This window comes from Coffea arabica, chromosome 10c (genome assembly GCF_036785885.1).
Source record: "Coffea arabica cultivar ET-39 chromosome 10c, Coffea Arabica ET-39 HiFi, whole genome shotgun sequence".
Classification (NCBI taxonomy): domain Eukaryota; kingdom Viridiplantae; phylum Streptophyta; class Magnoliopsida; order Gentianales; family Rubiaceae; genus Coffea; species Coffea arabica.
This window is the reverse complement of record NC_092329.1, coordinates 45527313-45542369: the sequence shown is the minus strand read 5'-3', so window position 1 is coordinate 45542369 and position 15057 is coordinate 45527313. Positions and strand designations below refer to the sequence as shown.

General features: G+C 36.6%; 2 protein-coding genes across 3 annotated transcripts; both read right to left on the bottom strand.

Annotated features, from left to right (window-relative positions):
- Nucleotides 1–69: 69 nt before the first annotated feature.
- On the bottom strand, nt 70–693 carry LOC140015956 (uncharacterized). Its single transcript, XM_072068791.1, has one exon. It carries the CDS (start codon nt 691–693, stop codon nt 70–72), a length of 624 nt encoding a protein of 207 aa, XP_071924892.1.
- Nucleotides 694–6021: 5328 nt separating this feature from the next.
- On the bottom strand, nt 6022–14130 carry LOC113714839 (DIS3-like exonuclease 2). 2 transcript variants are annotated; one of them, XM_027238948.2, is made up of 7 exons: nt 13561–14130; nt 12448–12827; nt 12306–12359; nt 12131–12199; nt 9138–11378; nt 7053–7124; nt 6022–6950 (listed from the first exon to the last, which is right to left on the bottom strand). In XM_027238948.2, the coding sequence occupies exons 1-7, from the start codon at nt 13706–13708 to the stop codon at nt 6540–6542; spliced, it is 3375 nt and encodes a 1124-aa protein (XP_027094749.1). In that variant the 5' UTR covers nt 13709–14130; the 3' UTR covers nt 6022–6539. The 2 variants fall into 2 exon arrangements, with proteins under 2 accessions (XP_027094749.1, XP_027094750.1); XM_027238949.2 differs by having other exon boundaries at nt 12448–12824.
- Between the last annotated feature and the right edge of the window lie 927 nt (nt 14131–15057).

The following is a 15057-nucleotide window of genomic DNA, read 5'->3' as shown; positions in this document are numbered from 1 at the left end:
ATTAAAAAAACCAGAAACATTACAAGAATTCGAGTAACCCCCCACATTGAGAGCCTATCCGTTGTCTATCTACATACGTAAATAACACAGCTCTCGACTATCAAGACTCAGAGCCGCCCGAATCCTCCCCCGAAGCTGTTGTTGCGAGGTGCAAAAGAAATCTGGTGAAGGGCGCAGCTTAGACATCATGTCTGCTGCGGAATTCGCCTCCCTAAAGATGTGCTGGACCAAAGCAGAGAGATCAAGGAGCAACACACGTATGTGTCTGATCGTGTTGCATAGCGGCCACTTGGTGATAGCTGTTGACCTGAGCAAGCTAACCAGGCTTTCCGAGTCCACCCGCACCATCAGCCGCCCTTGGAGTCCTTGCATACACCGTTGAAGCCCATACAACAGTGAGGAGCTTTCTGCCGCTAGAACGTCCAACTCCCCCAACTCCTTGTAGAACGCGAAGATAAGCCTGCCATCCGAGTCTCGCAACAACCCTCGCCCATAAGCACGGGCCTGGCTGACACTTGCATCCGTATTGAGTGTAACCCACTGCAACGGAGGCCTCTTCCAGGAGACTGGCACCGCTCTATACTGTCGCATCGCATTCACCACCCACCTGGACCAGGGGTCATCCAAGTCACCCCTAAAGGTGGCCCCTGATAACCTCCTAGCCCTCACCAGTTGCTCGACAAACTGTTCCATCAGGAAAATAATCTCTCGTGCCTGACAGGTCACTCCTTTAAAGCGTACTTTATTCCGCCTCTTCCATAAGAACCATAGAATGAGTAGTGGAATAATCGTGCGAATATGACCCTATGCCATCATAGGGGTCGAATGGAACCACGAAAGAAGTGTGGCCGCGATCGAAGAGGAAGGGGCATCCAGAATCCCGAAGCGCTGCCGAAAATAGCCCCAGACGTCCCTCGCTACCGCACCAGTCACAAAAACATGTAGTAAGGATTCCTCCGCTGCATGGCAACAAGAACAGCGAGAGCCCAGAGAAAACCCTCTTCGCTTCAGGACCATCTCCAAGGGCACCCACCCCCGTAGCAGCTTCCAGGCAAAAAAAAAAAAAAAAGAAAATCTTACTACTTCTCCCCCTTTTACCAAATCTTACCTTCAAAATCATTTTCTTCCTACACAAAATCTAGTAGTTCCCATTAAAGAAGTAGATTATTTACAATGTGTTGAATTCTTTGAGTTTGAGAATTCTCATCGAGTTTTAGGTTGATTTCTTCCAAACATGCCCTAAAATCTCTATATAATAGTTAGTTTGGGAGTTGAGGATAGAAAAGAAAAGAAGAGAAATGTTAATGTATGAGAGAAAAAAAATAAGAAAAGCAAATAAGAGATTTTAATATTGTTTGAGAATTTGTGAAAGAAAGGAGGTGATATTGGATATGGGTCAATAAATTTTTATTCAATAACTTTTTAAAAATAGAATGGACAATTTAAAATTTTTTGTAGGCTTTCCCCAGCTTTCCTTCATTTTCTAACCGATCTTAGACAGAAAATTTTTTTAACTGTAGCTGGCCTGCTTCTTCCCAAATCAATCAGCTTCTCTTCTTTTCTATATCACTAAAACTTCCAAATATTGGAAACGCCTAACTTTTTCTTCCCATCTTTTCTTTAAACTAGCTGTAAGTGAATCATGTGCATGATATCTTAATTTTCCAACAAGCATAAGTTACGAAACAAGAGAACAACCTTTTGGAAGTTGTGATGAAACTGTTTTATTTTATGCTCTTAGCTATTGATCAAAACATCTTACCAATTTTAAAATATTTATTTTTTTGCCCCTAACAAAAAAAAAGGTTAATTAATCATATTTGATAGGGTTAATTCCACTTTGTCCCCCCAAACTTTGGACGATTACCCACTTCAATCCTTAAACTTCAAAATTGGACACTTAAATTCCTAAACTTATAAATACCTCCCACTTAAGTCCCTAAACTTATAAAATGGGACACTTAAATCCCTAAACCCTTATAAAATGGGACACTTCGACCACCAACGGCATTCAGGATTTGTTAACAATTTTCTTTAAATGGAAGGTATTTATAAGTTTAGGGACTTAAGTGTCCCATTTTGAAGTTTAGGGACTGAAGTGGGTAATCGTCCAAAGTTTGGGGGGACAAAGTGATATTAACCCTATTTGATATGGCAAAGTGCAACTTGATTATAAGTGACAGGCCAGACTTGAAAAAAAAGTGATCTATAAATTTAGAAAAATTCTCAGTGTTCTTCAGTTAAAACTTGACCCAAAATAGAAAAGAGGTTATTTGTCAACATTTGGGTAATACCCACATGGTTTTTTGCAATATTGAATTGGAATTAATCATTTTTGATACGGCAAAGTGCAACTTGGTTATAAGTGACATGCCAGATTTAAAAAAGAAGTGATCTACAAATATAGAAAAAATCTCAGTGTTCTTCTGTTAAAACTTGACCTCAAATAGAATAGAGGTGATCTGTCAATATTTGGGTAATATCCAGATGGGTTCTCAAGGGAAATATCTAGGGTTTCTTATGGTTATGACTAGTACAAAGGATCAAATTTTTGTATTGATCAAAGACAAAGTACAGAAAAGGATACAAAGCTGGAAGAACAAGACGTTAAGCACCGCTAGAAAGGAAGTGATGATTAAAGCAGTGACCATGGCACTTATGTCCTGCTTTGCTTCAAGCTCCCAAAAAAATTGTGTAAAGACATTTGTTCAATTACGGCAAACTACTGGTGGAGAGAGGAAGGACGGAAGAATAAAATACAGTGGTGCTCTTGGAAGAAGATAGCACAGGAGAAGAAGTGGGGTGCACTGGGATTTAAGGACCTAGAAGACTTTAATAGAGCTCTCTTGGGAAAGCAAATGTGGAGGCTGCTAACTTGCTGAAATCTTTTGGTGAACAGGATGCTAAAGGCAAAGTATTACCAAAATGAATCCCTCTTCAAGTGTGAAGTTCCAAAGAATGCATCTTGGATTTGGTAGAGCATGATGGAAGCTAGAGAACTAGTGGAGGAAGGAACTATGAGGAGAATAGGCAAATGGTAAAAACACCAGGTTATGGGAAGACAAGTGGATTCCTGACAGTCCTCAAGGTAAACTGAAGATAAGGAAACCTCAGGACTGCAGTTTAACAAAAAAGTCCATGAGTTGATAACCAACTTCAGGTGGAACAGACCACTTATATACAAAACCTTCAGCATAGATATTGATGAGGAGTGGATTATCCCTCAATGCCATAGTACACTTTTTGTATGGAAGTGCTTGAGCCTTTGCTTTAGGGATGGCAACGGGACAGAGTTGGAGCGAGAGAGGCTGCCCACTAATTCCCCCCGCCCCACCCCGCTTCTCCTGCAGGGGCATCCACGGGCTAATAAAAATTTGCATGTGGATTCTCATTGCTCAAAGACTAGCTCTGGCATTGCAGTCCTGATAATCAACGTGTCAAATTCGACCAGTTTTGAAGTTTCAATTGTGAATGACTACAATATGGGCGGCAAATTTGAAGTTGGACAACAAAGAGAAGAGTACCACTTGACTCCAGAAGATGGATACATCTAGAGTGATGTATTGCTGTTAAATGGGACTCCACTGAAGCTCACAGCGGCATCTGATACCCCAACTCTAAAACCGCAAATAGTCGAAGCTTCTAAGCCTATTACTGTTGCAGCTCATTCATTTGTCTTTGTCAATTTGTGAGGCCTTTAATGCCCCAGTTTGTGCACAGAACCGAGGATATGCATTTGCCTCATTAAAGATTTAATCACTTCGGTCATGCAAGAACTCATTAAATTTGAGTTTGTTCAGTATCAAGAACTATCCAGGCTAGTTGTAGCCAGAGTTTCCTCTTGTTTAGTTAACTGCTTTTTCATTCTGATTCATCACAGAATTAGAATGCAAGTTGTAGCCAGTTTTCTAAATATATATAAGTTTGTAATTAATTAAATTAAATATTATATATAATTATATACATATATATATTTATTACTTTTTTTAACAGATAGTGGGACGGGGTATACTTCTCCGTTCTCGCCCCGTTTCTAAACGAAAAGAAAACAATTCTCCCACCCCGCTCTAATTCCGTCCCATTAACTTCCTGCGGGTACTCGCTCCAATTGCCATCCCTACTTCGTTTATTAACTATACAGTTTTATACTTTGATTGAAATTTCTATTGTTTTCGAGGGGAAAAAAAATAAGTACAAGGGGTTTACTGCATTTTACCATTCTATTCAATAGTCATCCTATAAATTTCTCCATATCCTCTCCTCTCATTCCGTACAGAGACGCGAAGACGCAGCGGATTAAATTAATCAACATCTTGAATAGTTATTCTGCCAGAAGAAGTAAAAGATTTTCAAGAATCAAAAAATCACAAACCTCTTATCCGGCTTTGACATAGTGGCACCATCCATCTTGATCCAATATGGGTCGGTTTGGAGCTCAAAGCAAATCACATTCACCAGGTTTTCACGGCTTGTCATCCAACAAATACATACAAATTATGCCTGCAAGAGTCTCCTAGAACTGTCTGGTGCACCAAGTCGGGGCATTAAGGAAAAGTATATTCCTTTTTTCATAACAAAAATTTAGAGAGTATAATAATACACTTAGTTTGTCTAGAGGCTCATTTTCAGTTCCATACATAAAAACCCGTTGGGCTCCTCGTCCCCTTATAATATAATAGTAGAATAGATTATTGACGTTAGATTAGAAAAAAAAAAAAAAAAACACGCATACAAACAAATTACATAGTATTGATTTGATTTTAATCCACTAAATTTCAATTTGGTCATTCAAATTTTAAAAATCACAATTTAATACTTTCAAGTGATACAAAGCAATGTTTTTGATATTCAACTCCAACCGCCTAGTCAAATAAAATTAAAAAAAAAAAAACATTGATTAGGCTAATTTTTAAGCTGATCCAGCCCTCAAACCTTTAAATATTAAAAATTAGTTACTCTCTTAATGCAAACCGAAAAAATTAGACTTTCCAGCTAGTGAACCATTAAAACGAAAAGGTTTGGTAAGAAACGTTTGGGTCAGAGAAAATTCCTGGTACGCAATTTTGTGGCATCCGGTTGTTCAACAACAACACTAGAATTGACCAAGATGATAATTGACATTTTGGATCCTAATGAGTCCTTATAGCCCGAAATTCCAGATATTATACAACATATTTGAGTTTCATTGGTCTTAGTTTGACCATAATTTTATTTTATTCCTTCGTGGCTCACTTTTTTTTTAAAAAACTATTTCAAACTACCTCCGAATTCAGTCACATAACTGAAAATCATGGTCACTATTCACTAAACTGCGAAGATAAAAACATAATAATCAATATTGTATTATTTGATATCTTGATTTAAGAGCACGAAACACATGATACCTATGCTCTAAACAAAATGTCAATAGTATGCTGACCCTTTGTATCTTCTAATTTTAAATTTTAGTCAATTACCCGTTAACTTTAGTTTACCATTTTTTGTTTCGAAAAAAAATTTAGTGTACCATTTTCAAATGCCCATACTTGTTAGTTAAGATGATATATTTACGAATACAATTAAATACGAACTACTCAATCATTTCATGCAATTTACTCTGCGCGCGCGCACACACATAAATACGTATATATATATATATATATATACATGTATGTACATATGGATATTATGTGTACAAAGCGTTTGGCATGTAACCAATTCATTTTTCTAGTTTAAATTTGACGAATAGCGTGGACTTCAAAATCTTTGATCAAAATTCTCGATTTATACCCTTAGACTATGCCAAAATGTCACTAGTCAAGTCCTTCAATGAACTGTTACTTGTTGAATAGTTACTAGTAATGTACACAAAATGCCAGAAGAACACCACATGATGTCCTAAACATTTATTGCCATCACTTTTCCCTTTAATACAAACTGTAACACTTCTGCAGTTGCAACTGAGGAAGGCAGTTTTTAATTTGAAAAGTAAGTAAAATTGCAGAGATAAGATTTAGAGAATATATTCTATTAGCAATAAAATTCATCGTAAACCCTTTTAAGTGACATATCTTAAAAGAATGTGTTAAAATCATACAAATAAGAATCATATCCCCAGAGGCATTTGAGGTAACACCCAAATTTAAAAACATTGGGTTGCAGCAGAGCCAACAAAGAATCGCAAGAATATTTTCTGCTTTCAATATCAGCATGGAAGACTAATTTAAGCACGTCAAAACCATGTCATAAATGTCGGAATTGGCCAACAAAAAACCAGCCAGTTCCTGAAAAGCAGCTTCCGTAATAGCAGCTACCTAACAGCCAAACATGGAACCCTTTTATCTACACCTCCATTCAGATAATACCCAGCAACGATCATATTCGCAAGTCATCACGAGGTCTGGACAAATCCTTATTTTTTCGTCACCCTGAAAACGCCCTACTTGACCTATACATTACTATCATATCTACACAAACTGAGAGCCATCAAAAAACCAAAACCCTCTTATCATCTTGCTTAGCTTGAAAACATATTACCCATAATACATGTCATCATTAACCTACCTGAAATATGAGCTAACATAAAGCCTTGCCCCTATATCAATAGGACCATCATCCCCACCAACTGCATGAAGAGCAACTGGTATCGTTGAAAGGAGATGCACAGTGAGGGGAAAAACAGCAGGTTCAACAACTAGGTTTTCAGATGTTGCAGATAATATAACATCTCCATCAATCTGACAGTCAACTTTATCTTTATCACTACCGTTACGTCCATACAAATTCTGCCTTGATCCGATGTCAGCTGGACTAACTATCCAGGCCACTTCTTCAAGTCTCCTGCATTTACCTGGGCTACCCCTCCTGTTATGGTGCTTATATGTGTATCGACTAAGCACCAAAGTGGAGGTTTCATCAAGCCATTCCACAGCCAAACCTTCCACATCATCATAGTATATGCGCCGCTCAACCTATTACAAGGATGGGAATAAGAATAAATACACTACAGGCTACATCACAAACATGAAACTTGTCTAAACCAACATAAAAAACATAACCAGAAGCGAACTTACTGCTAGTCTGTGAATGTATATTGACATGAACCTTGGTCCTAACCCCAATACTCTAGCTTCCAAACATAGTACCTGCAGCACAGTGAAAAGTTAAAGATAACAGAAGGCGTCACATCAGAGAAATTTACCAGTTTCTCAGTATCAATAAAGTTACAATCTCAAAATATTACACCACAAAATGTAGACTTCATGCAGCTTTGTTACATCAAAGATCAAGAGAGGAGGGAGGGGGCGGAAAAAGAAAACAGGATAGAATGGGGCGCTTAATCTTGGTACAAGGAGAATAATTATCTCAGCTTACAACTATGCATATAAATGAACCTAACCAAAATCATGCCCCCTTAACATATTGTGACAGCATAACAGGCACAGGAAATTTTAGAACAGGAATCATTGTCAGCGCTGATGAAGTTTAATCTCAAAGTATACACCCACTCGTTCTTAATTACCAAAAATAATTATCTTAAGAAAAAAAAAAAAAAAAGAAGGCCGAGGAGGCAGGAGTGTTGGTTATGGAAGGGGCAAGCACAACTCCAATTCATGTCCCACTATTTCCAAATGGCCAATGAGCCCAATTCGAGTCTCAATAGCAGGACAAGAGGAACAAAAAGAGAAGACAGAATGTTTTATATCAGTAAGAAAGGCAGTATTACATCACCAATGATATTTGTCTTTGAACCAAAATGTTCTCTTAACTAAAGTTATACTTGTCTTAGTCATGCAAGTTTCTGCCTTTCCTAAGAACCATAATACTTCATCAAATTGATCTCATCATGGAGAAATTAAAGAATACTACAAACACCACCTAAAAAGGGGACCATACAAAATGCAATATCGCCTTGTTATGCATTAAGTACTTGGAATTGCATAGGGAAACGACAGCTAGGAAAAAGTAAGTGATTCAGCCCACAATCAGCTAGATACTCTGTGAATTCCAATTGCACCAGAAAATCAAGAAACTATCAGAGGGGAAAATTAGAGAATTCTGAAATAAAATTTAGTGAAAAACAATCAAGAGAAAAACCAAATAAATGGTGCTGCCTCACCAACTTATTTCAACTGTCAAAATGAACATTTTAGGACAATACATTGTGCCAAGTGACTTCTACTGATAATCTTAGGCTTCAAAAGAAAGGGCTTCAAATTTTCAGCAACATACACTAGACTGAAGGCTTGCACATCAAGCATGAGTACATTAAATCTAAAAGTAACACTCTTTTGTAAAGACTTTCTACCATACAGAGATTACCATTTCCTCTTACTTAACCACACATTTATTCTATCATTCCCCTCTAAAAATACACGACCCTTGGCCAGCTCTTTCATTATCCACTCCAGAGAATGTCAAGGAAAATGATTGTGTATTGCAATCTCCACACCTCCATGCAGAAACAAATAGGAGATTTGAAAACGAGGAACAATAAAAATCAGAAATTTTGACTATTCAAACAAAAAAAAAAATCCATTCCCCATGTGTAAAAAAATAAAGAACATACACAACTATTTTGTCCCCTTCACTAATAGATTATTAGTTCCTCTTTTATGTATATCACCATTCTTCCTAAAACCTTCGTACTTTTCCATGCCTAATTGTAGTGTTGATGCATTCCACTGCTACCCCAGGAAAAAGGAAAAAAAGGGACAAAAAGAGAGAGAGAGAGAGAGAGGAGGAGGAGGAGAAGAAGAATAAGGAGGAGGAGGAAAAGATAAGAAACTTAAAGGCTGATGTTCTGGAATAGTATTTATTCATACAAAATATCAATAACAAAGACAGAGCAATATCATGGACATAATGGTTTTTAAGCTGCATTCATCAAATAGGTCAACCAAAATCATCACGTAAATCTAGAAAACCACACTTCTGGTTCACTGGATACGCATCAGTCTTCAATAAAATGATATTCAGTTATCGCATATCGGATTTCAGTTATTTGTTTCATTTCAAGGTTGTCAAGCACCACCTAAGTCATTGATATGGAATGCCTACAACACAACTAAATGCTTATCAAGATACAAAGTTCAAAAATTGGAATTACGTCACAGGACTAACTTTGGAAAGCAATTAGAGCAGATAATTGTAGATACCTCTTTCTTTCTGAGCAGTGCCCATGTGTAGAGCTTATTAGTAGCATCACTCACGTGTCGCGTAGCTAATTTTCTATCATTGCAATGAGCAGCGACATCAGCAATTATATCTGCAGATGGAATGCCATGCTTAGATGCGGCAGCAGACAATGATTCCTGAGCTTCAACCGATTCTACAATATCTTTAAGATACTGCACACCAGTAAAGCATTTAAGACCCATTAATTCATTCGCATCCAGTTTTTGCAATGACTCCCTATGCTTCATACATGTTTCCTCAGCTTCCAAAGTTGCAGCTAATGTCCGGTGTACAACAATATCAGGATACCTACGAAGTGGGGAAGTGAAGTGGGTGTAAAGGGGAACAGCGAGGGCATAATGACTCTTATCACTCTCACCATCCTTTGTATCTCCACTACAGAAGTATGCAGCCAATTGCATTGGTCTTGAAGCATAGGACATGAGAATATCAAACATCACTGAATCGTTCTTTAGTTCGCCCCTAATGCGCTCAAATGAATGATGAAGCTGGGCAGAAGAAGAGGTATCTAACATCAAACCATTTCTGTTACAGAAGGCTTCAAACTCTCTTAGCTTCCTCAAATTTGGTCCAGGGTGCCTACGCAATAAAGCACTAGAAGGATAGGCTCTAGTAATCACTTCTGCAGCTGTCCTATTAGCCAAAAGCATAAACTCCTCGACGAGAAACTCTGATCCCTTCCTCCGACGAATTACGCTGTCATAAGGAATCCCATCTTCATCAAATAAGAAAACTATTTTAGGGCTTTCTAATGATAGAGCCCCATCATTCAACCTCCTCTTTTTCAAAATCCTAGAGATTTCATTAAGAATTTTAACAGATGTAATTACATCTGACCACTCAAAGCAGCCATGTAAATCTGGCCAATTATTTAGTAGAAAATTAGAACGCCGAACATCAAATCGATCATCAATTATGTCCTCAGCTTGCTCATATGAAAGCTTGCAGCAAGAGCATATTATAGTACGACCAATCCACCGATCTAAAACCTCCCCAGTAGGATTTATGTCCCAAAACATTGAAAAAGCAAGTCTGTCCACTCCAGGATTTAGTGAACCAAAATTATCTGAAAGTATTGGAGGCAACATTGGCAATTTTTGCTGCAACATATACACACTTGTAGATCGAATTTGGGCATCAATGTCTAAAGCAGTGTCTGGTAGAACAAAGTAAGATACATCAGCTATGTGAACCCCCACTCGGGAAATGCCATTTGCCAAGGTTTCAACTGACAATGCATCATCAAGATCAGTAGCAGTAGAAGGATCAATTGTAAAAATGCACAACTTTCTTAAATCCCTTCTACTCTCAAATTCCTTTTGTGGTACCTCCCAAGGACCATGTGGAAGACAGGAAAGAGTTTCTGGAGCAAATTCAGAAGCATCAATTAGATTTTCATACAAAATAGCAGCAATATGTGCTTCTATTTCTCCACCTCTTCCAAAACTGTGAGTCACTCGTGCTTCTGGAACATTACTTTCTTCTACCCAGTCAACAATGCTTGCAGCTACAAGGTCCATCTCAACTGTTGCATCACCGACCATCAACCTGTTCTCGATGTGTGGCGGTAGACTTTTCAAAGATAACATCATTTTTGGAAATTTTGGATCTGTCGGTGTTAACATGATAAATTCATGATTCACAGAAAATGACGAGAATTTGTTCTTTTTGGAGTCTTTGCTGCTAACCTCTCTACTGCGAATCAACTGCTTAACACCAAGAAATCCAAGAATAGTGTTCCGCCGAGGGGACCGCTCAATTATGCTGACAACTCTACCAGTTGGGCGTTTTGATGGAAATGAATTCACAATGCCACAGAGTTTTGCCACTGAATATACAGCTTCATCACTCCTGATAAAACAGCCAGCTCCCAAATCATCTGACATAAGAGAACATGGTCCATTCAAATAACCTTTATCTGATGCTCCTACAAATTCCGGACAAACAATTTCTTCAGAGCAATAGCCATTTTTGTAGCACAACCTATTTTTAGGAGTCGAAAAATGCCCACAATCAGAACAATCGCTATCCATATCTACCTTGTTTTTCCCTTTAAGGCAATCTTGCATGACAGTGGCAGCTTCTGCATGCAAATTACAATCATTAACGGCAGCAGGATTCTCCACTGTGGCAGTGAATCCTTTCATTTTAGTCCATAAAGATGGAGGATCAACTCTGATAGCAACAATGTCCCCCTCAACCTATATAAGCACACTTTACTATCAACCAGCATCTAAATTAAAAGAAACGAGCAATATGAACTAATACCAAAAAGGCTCCAGATCAATTTTGTTTAGGGAGACAACAAAACATATATTGCCATGAACATAAACCAACACATGCTGAGAACTGAAACTAACTACAAAAAGGCTCCAGATCAATTTTGTTTAGGGAGACAACAAAACATATATTGCCATGAACATAAACCAACACATGCTGAGAACTGAAACTAACTTTTTTTATCTGGTTCAGTTGTAAGTCAAAGTCATTTGTGACCAAAGAAAATGAGCAAACCTTCATGTTTTGTTGTATGGGAAAAGATTTTTAACAAAAAAACCTACAAATGAAAACCTGAATTTATAACTGGTCTTACATTGCAACTGGTTCCAGGGCTTTTTGGAAAAGTCTTTCTGGAAAAATCTTGTAAATTCAATTTTTTTTCTAGTTAGAAAGATCCACAAGAACTCCACCCCATGAACCTAAAACCAATAATTTAGCATCCAAGAAACATATAAAGCCCTGACGAGACGATCATTTTTAGATTTAAATTCCTCAACTACTGCAAAGATTTGACATAGATTCAAAGGCTTGTATTAGGGCATCTGTAGACATACTCAACTAGAGTGTCTTAGAACTACTTATTTCGGACCAAATCTAACTTGATATACAGGACGACATTTTGCAAAAAAAATACTAAAAGTAACATAATATCTGAAAGACACGGGGCACTTACAGCTCTATTTTGAGCCAAAAACCCATTAATAAGAACATCTGTTGGCAGTCCATCAATTTTGCAGTAGGCCTGCAAGGGAATAGGTAAAAGACCATCATTCATTCTGTATATGGCATACAAGACATCATGATGGCGGAATCCAAATTGGCTTAAAAGGATAATAGTTTGAACAAACCTCAAGTCTATTGTGAGCATTGACACGAAATAGTGCCTTGAAAACTTCTCCATTCTGCAAAATGTAAAGAGAAAAGAGCCACCTTCATATCTAAAACTCACATTAAACATCCACAGTGATCAAATATCATTGCTAAACACACCTCTAGTGCCTTTGAAACAGCTTCTTCAGGCCAGTGCGAGGCAAAATACTTTCTCTGTGCTCTACCATTGCCCCTGTGGGATGGCAACGGGTCCACATCCACATCCACATCTGAGTCTTTTAACACTTGGCAACCAACAATTGCCTCAGGACAGCAGTTGGAAATTACGCTTCCATTTTCATCATCAGCTTCCAAACTATGCTGATTTTGAAGGCTTCCTTTTTCACATTCTGACTTCTGATCAGTTACATGCATAACCGGCAATGAACTGAAAGCCACATCAGATGCTCGCAGAACTTGATTCTCATTAGATCCCACATTATCCAAAAGTTCCGTTTCCCCAACATGTATCTCATTGTTCACTGAACCACTACTGGCTGCTTCAAGATAAGAAATTTTGCAAAAAGTCACTTTTCTGAACAAAACATTCCTAATATATAATACAAAAAGAGAAACCACAAATTTGTGAAAAAGCGTGCCAGGATTGTCAATTGTCACTGAACTATGTACAATAAAAACACTATTCTCTGTACATTGAGTAATAGAATTTGTACAAAACTGAGCATGAATACCTTTAATTATTCCCTACACAACAAATAACTAACAATTGCACACTCTTCATCAATTAACCATTTTAGCATGCCCTTTTCACCCTTCACTGACTTTCCCAAAGAAGGAAAAAACAGAAGCAGCATTACTTCACTAAACAGAACAACATTTACTAACAAAAAGAGCCAATATAAAAAGGGAAAAAAAAACTGATTTGAAGACATTAACCAAAATTCAAAACTTGGCAGTTTTGAAAATAATTTTTTACCAAGACTATCGATTTCCTATGTTTAATACAGCAGAGCATAAAATTTTTCAGAAAGATTCAAACTTTAAGAATCTACGAGTACTCAAAGAACAACTTTCTAATACTCATAGCCCTATCGAAAAAGGAAAAATTAAAGCCCTTAAAAGAAAAGAACAGTAAAGCAACCACTTAAAAAAACCCCATAATAGAATTATCTAAAGCATTCAAAATTCCCAAGAACAGCAAAGTAAAAATTATGCATAATTACAACAAAACCATAAACAAAAATTATAAAAAGAAAAAAAAAAGAAAATAACCTGGAATCGAAGAATTCTGCTTGGTTCTTCTGGATCGACGCTTTTTCTTTTTACCATCTTTGACATCCACAGCATTACTACTATTATAATTCGCAGCAGTTCTGTCACTTTGAGACTGACTCGGCTCAGCAATTGCCCCTCCTCCCATTTCTTTTCCCCAACTCGAAAAAACCAGTTAAAAAAAAAAGAAATTTTCTGGGTTGAAAGAAAAACCCTAGAACTAAAAACAAGCAAAATCGGGTATCTTCTTCCGATTAGTGGAAAAAATATATTAAAACGGAAGAAAATTAGACCGATTAGGCAAAAACCAAAGAATCAAAGAGGTTAACCATCAAACTAAAGGGCTAACTATAAATAAATAAAAAGCTTAATAAGTAAGGAAAAGAAAAGAAATTGAAAAGAGAAAGTAGTATAGATGGAAAGAAAAGGGTTGAAAAAGGAGGAGATTTGAGAGGTAGGGGAAACGATGTGATAATTGGTCGGCGTAGACAAAGGGCGCCGACTCTTTGATTCTTTTGTCCTCACGGACCTTTCCTCAGCCTTTTTTTCTCTCTTTCTCTCTTCTTTTGAATTCTTTTCTTTTTCTTTTTTATTTTCCTTCACTTTTGTTGTTGTACTTTTTTTGGAAAGGAGTATCTTATTACCCTAAAAGTCTCTTACCAACATACAAATTAAAAAATGGCCCAACTCCCGAATTTTAACCTCTCTCAATTTTGCTTTAGATTATATATAATCAGCAAAAGTTATTTTTTGATTGATTATAAATTTTAGTTTTTTTTTATGATTGGCAAAAAAATCTGTAATCTAAATATAAAAGCAAATGAAAAAATTGATTATTCAAAATTAAAATTTTAGATTTTATATAATCTAATTATCGTATGATTAGCAAAAACTAATTTTTGGTTGATTATAAATTTTAACTTTATTGATGATTGATAAAAAAATCTATAATCTAAATATAAAAGGAAACGAGAATGTCACAAAAAATAAATAATCAAAATCAAAATCTCTTATCAATTAAAATAATCAATAGAGAACTAGTTTAGTGTAGTTGAATTCTTTTGAAAATTTGCTACTAAAATTTTAATGCCGCATCAAACGCGATTACTCCTCTCAAGTCAATGTGATGATAATTGACGTGACTTGAGAGAAGTAAGACCCATTTGGATTAGAGTTTTTGGGATTTTTTTTGTAGAAAAATATAAGATAGTAAAGTAAATTTTGTGAGGTGTAAAAATAATTAAAAATATGTGAATATCTCAAAAAATTTTGTGAAAAACTCACAATTCAAACAGCAATTTTGACAAAAAAAAAAATTACTATGGCATTATGTTTTGAGTTCTGAAATAAACATCACAGATCAGTTAACAACATGCTCAATGAAATTTTTTTTATGAAATTTTCATATGTGTTGAATAACAATTTTATTAAGTTCTAACAATTATATATTGATCTTTTAACAATTCTAACAATTTTAGAAGATGTACATATTGTTAC

What these genes read in the sequence shown, in the direction of transcription:
- LOC113714839 (XM_027238948.2), bottom strand. Translation starts at nt 13,708, where the DNA reads ATGGGAGGAGGGGCAATTGCTGAGCCGAGTCAGTCTCAAAGTGACAGA. An exon ending in GCAGAATTCTTCGATTCCAG is followed by an intron (nt 12,828 to 13,560) that starts GTTATTTTCTTT and finishes CTTATCTTGAAG; the next exon opens with CAGCCAGTAGTGGTTCAGTG. An exon ending in TATACATTCACAGACTAGCA is followed by an intron (nt 6,951 to 7,052) that starts GTAAGTTCGCTT and finishes TCCTTGTAATAG; the next exon opens with GTTGAGCGGCGCATATACTA.
- LOC140015956 (XM_072068791.1), bottom strand. Translation starts at nt 693, where the DNA reads ATGGAACAGTTTGTCGAGCAACTGGTGAGGGCTAGGAGGTTATCAGGG.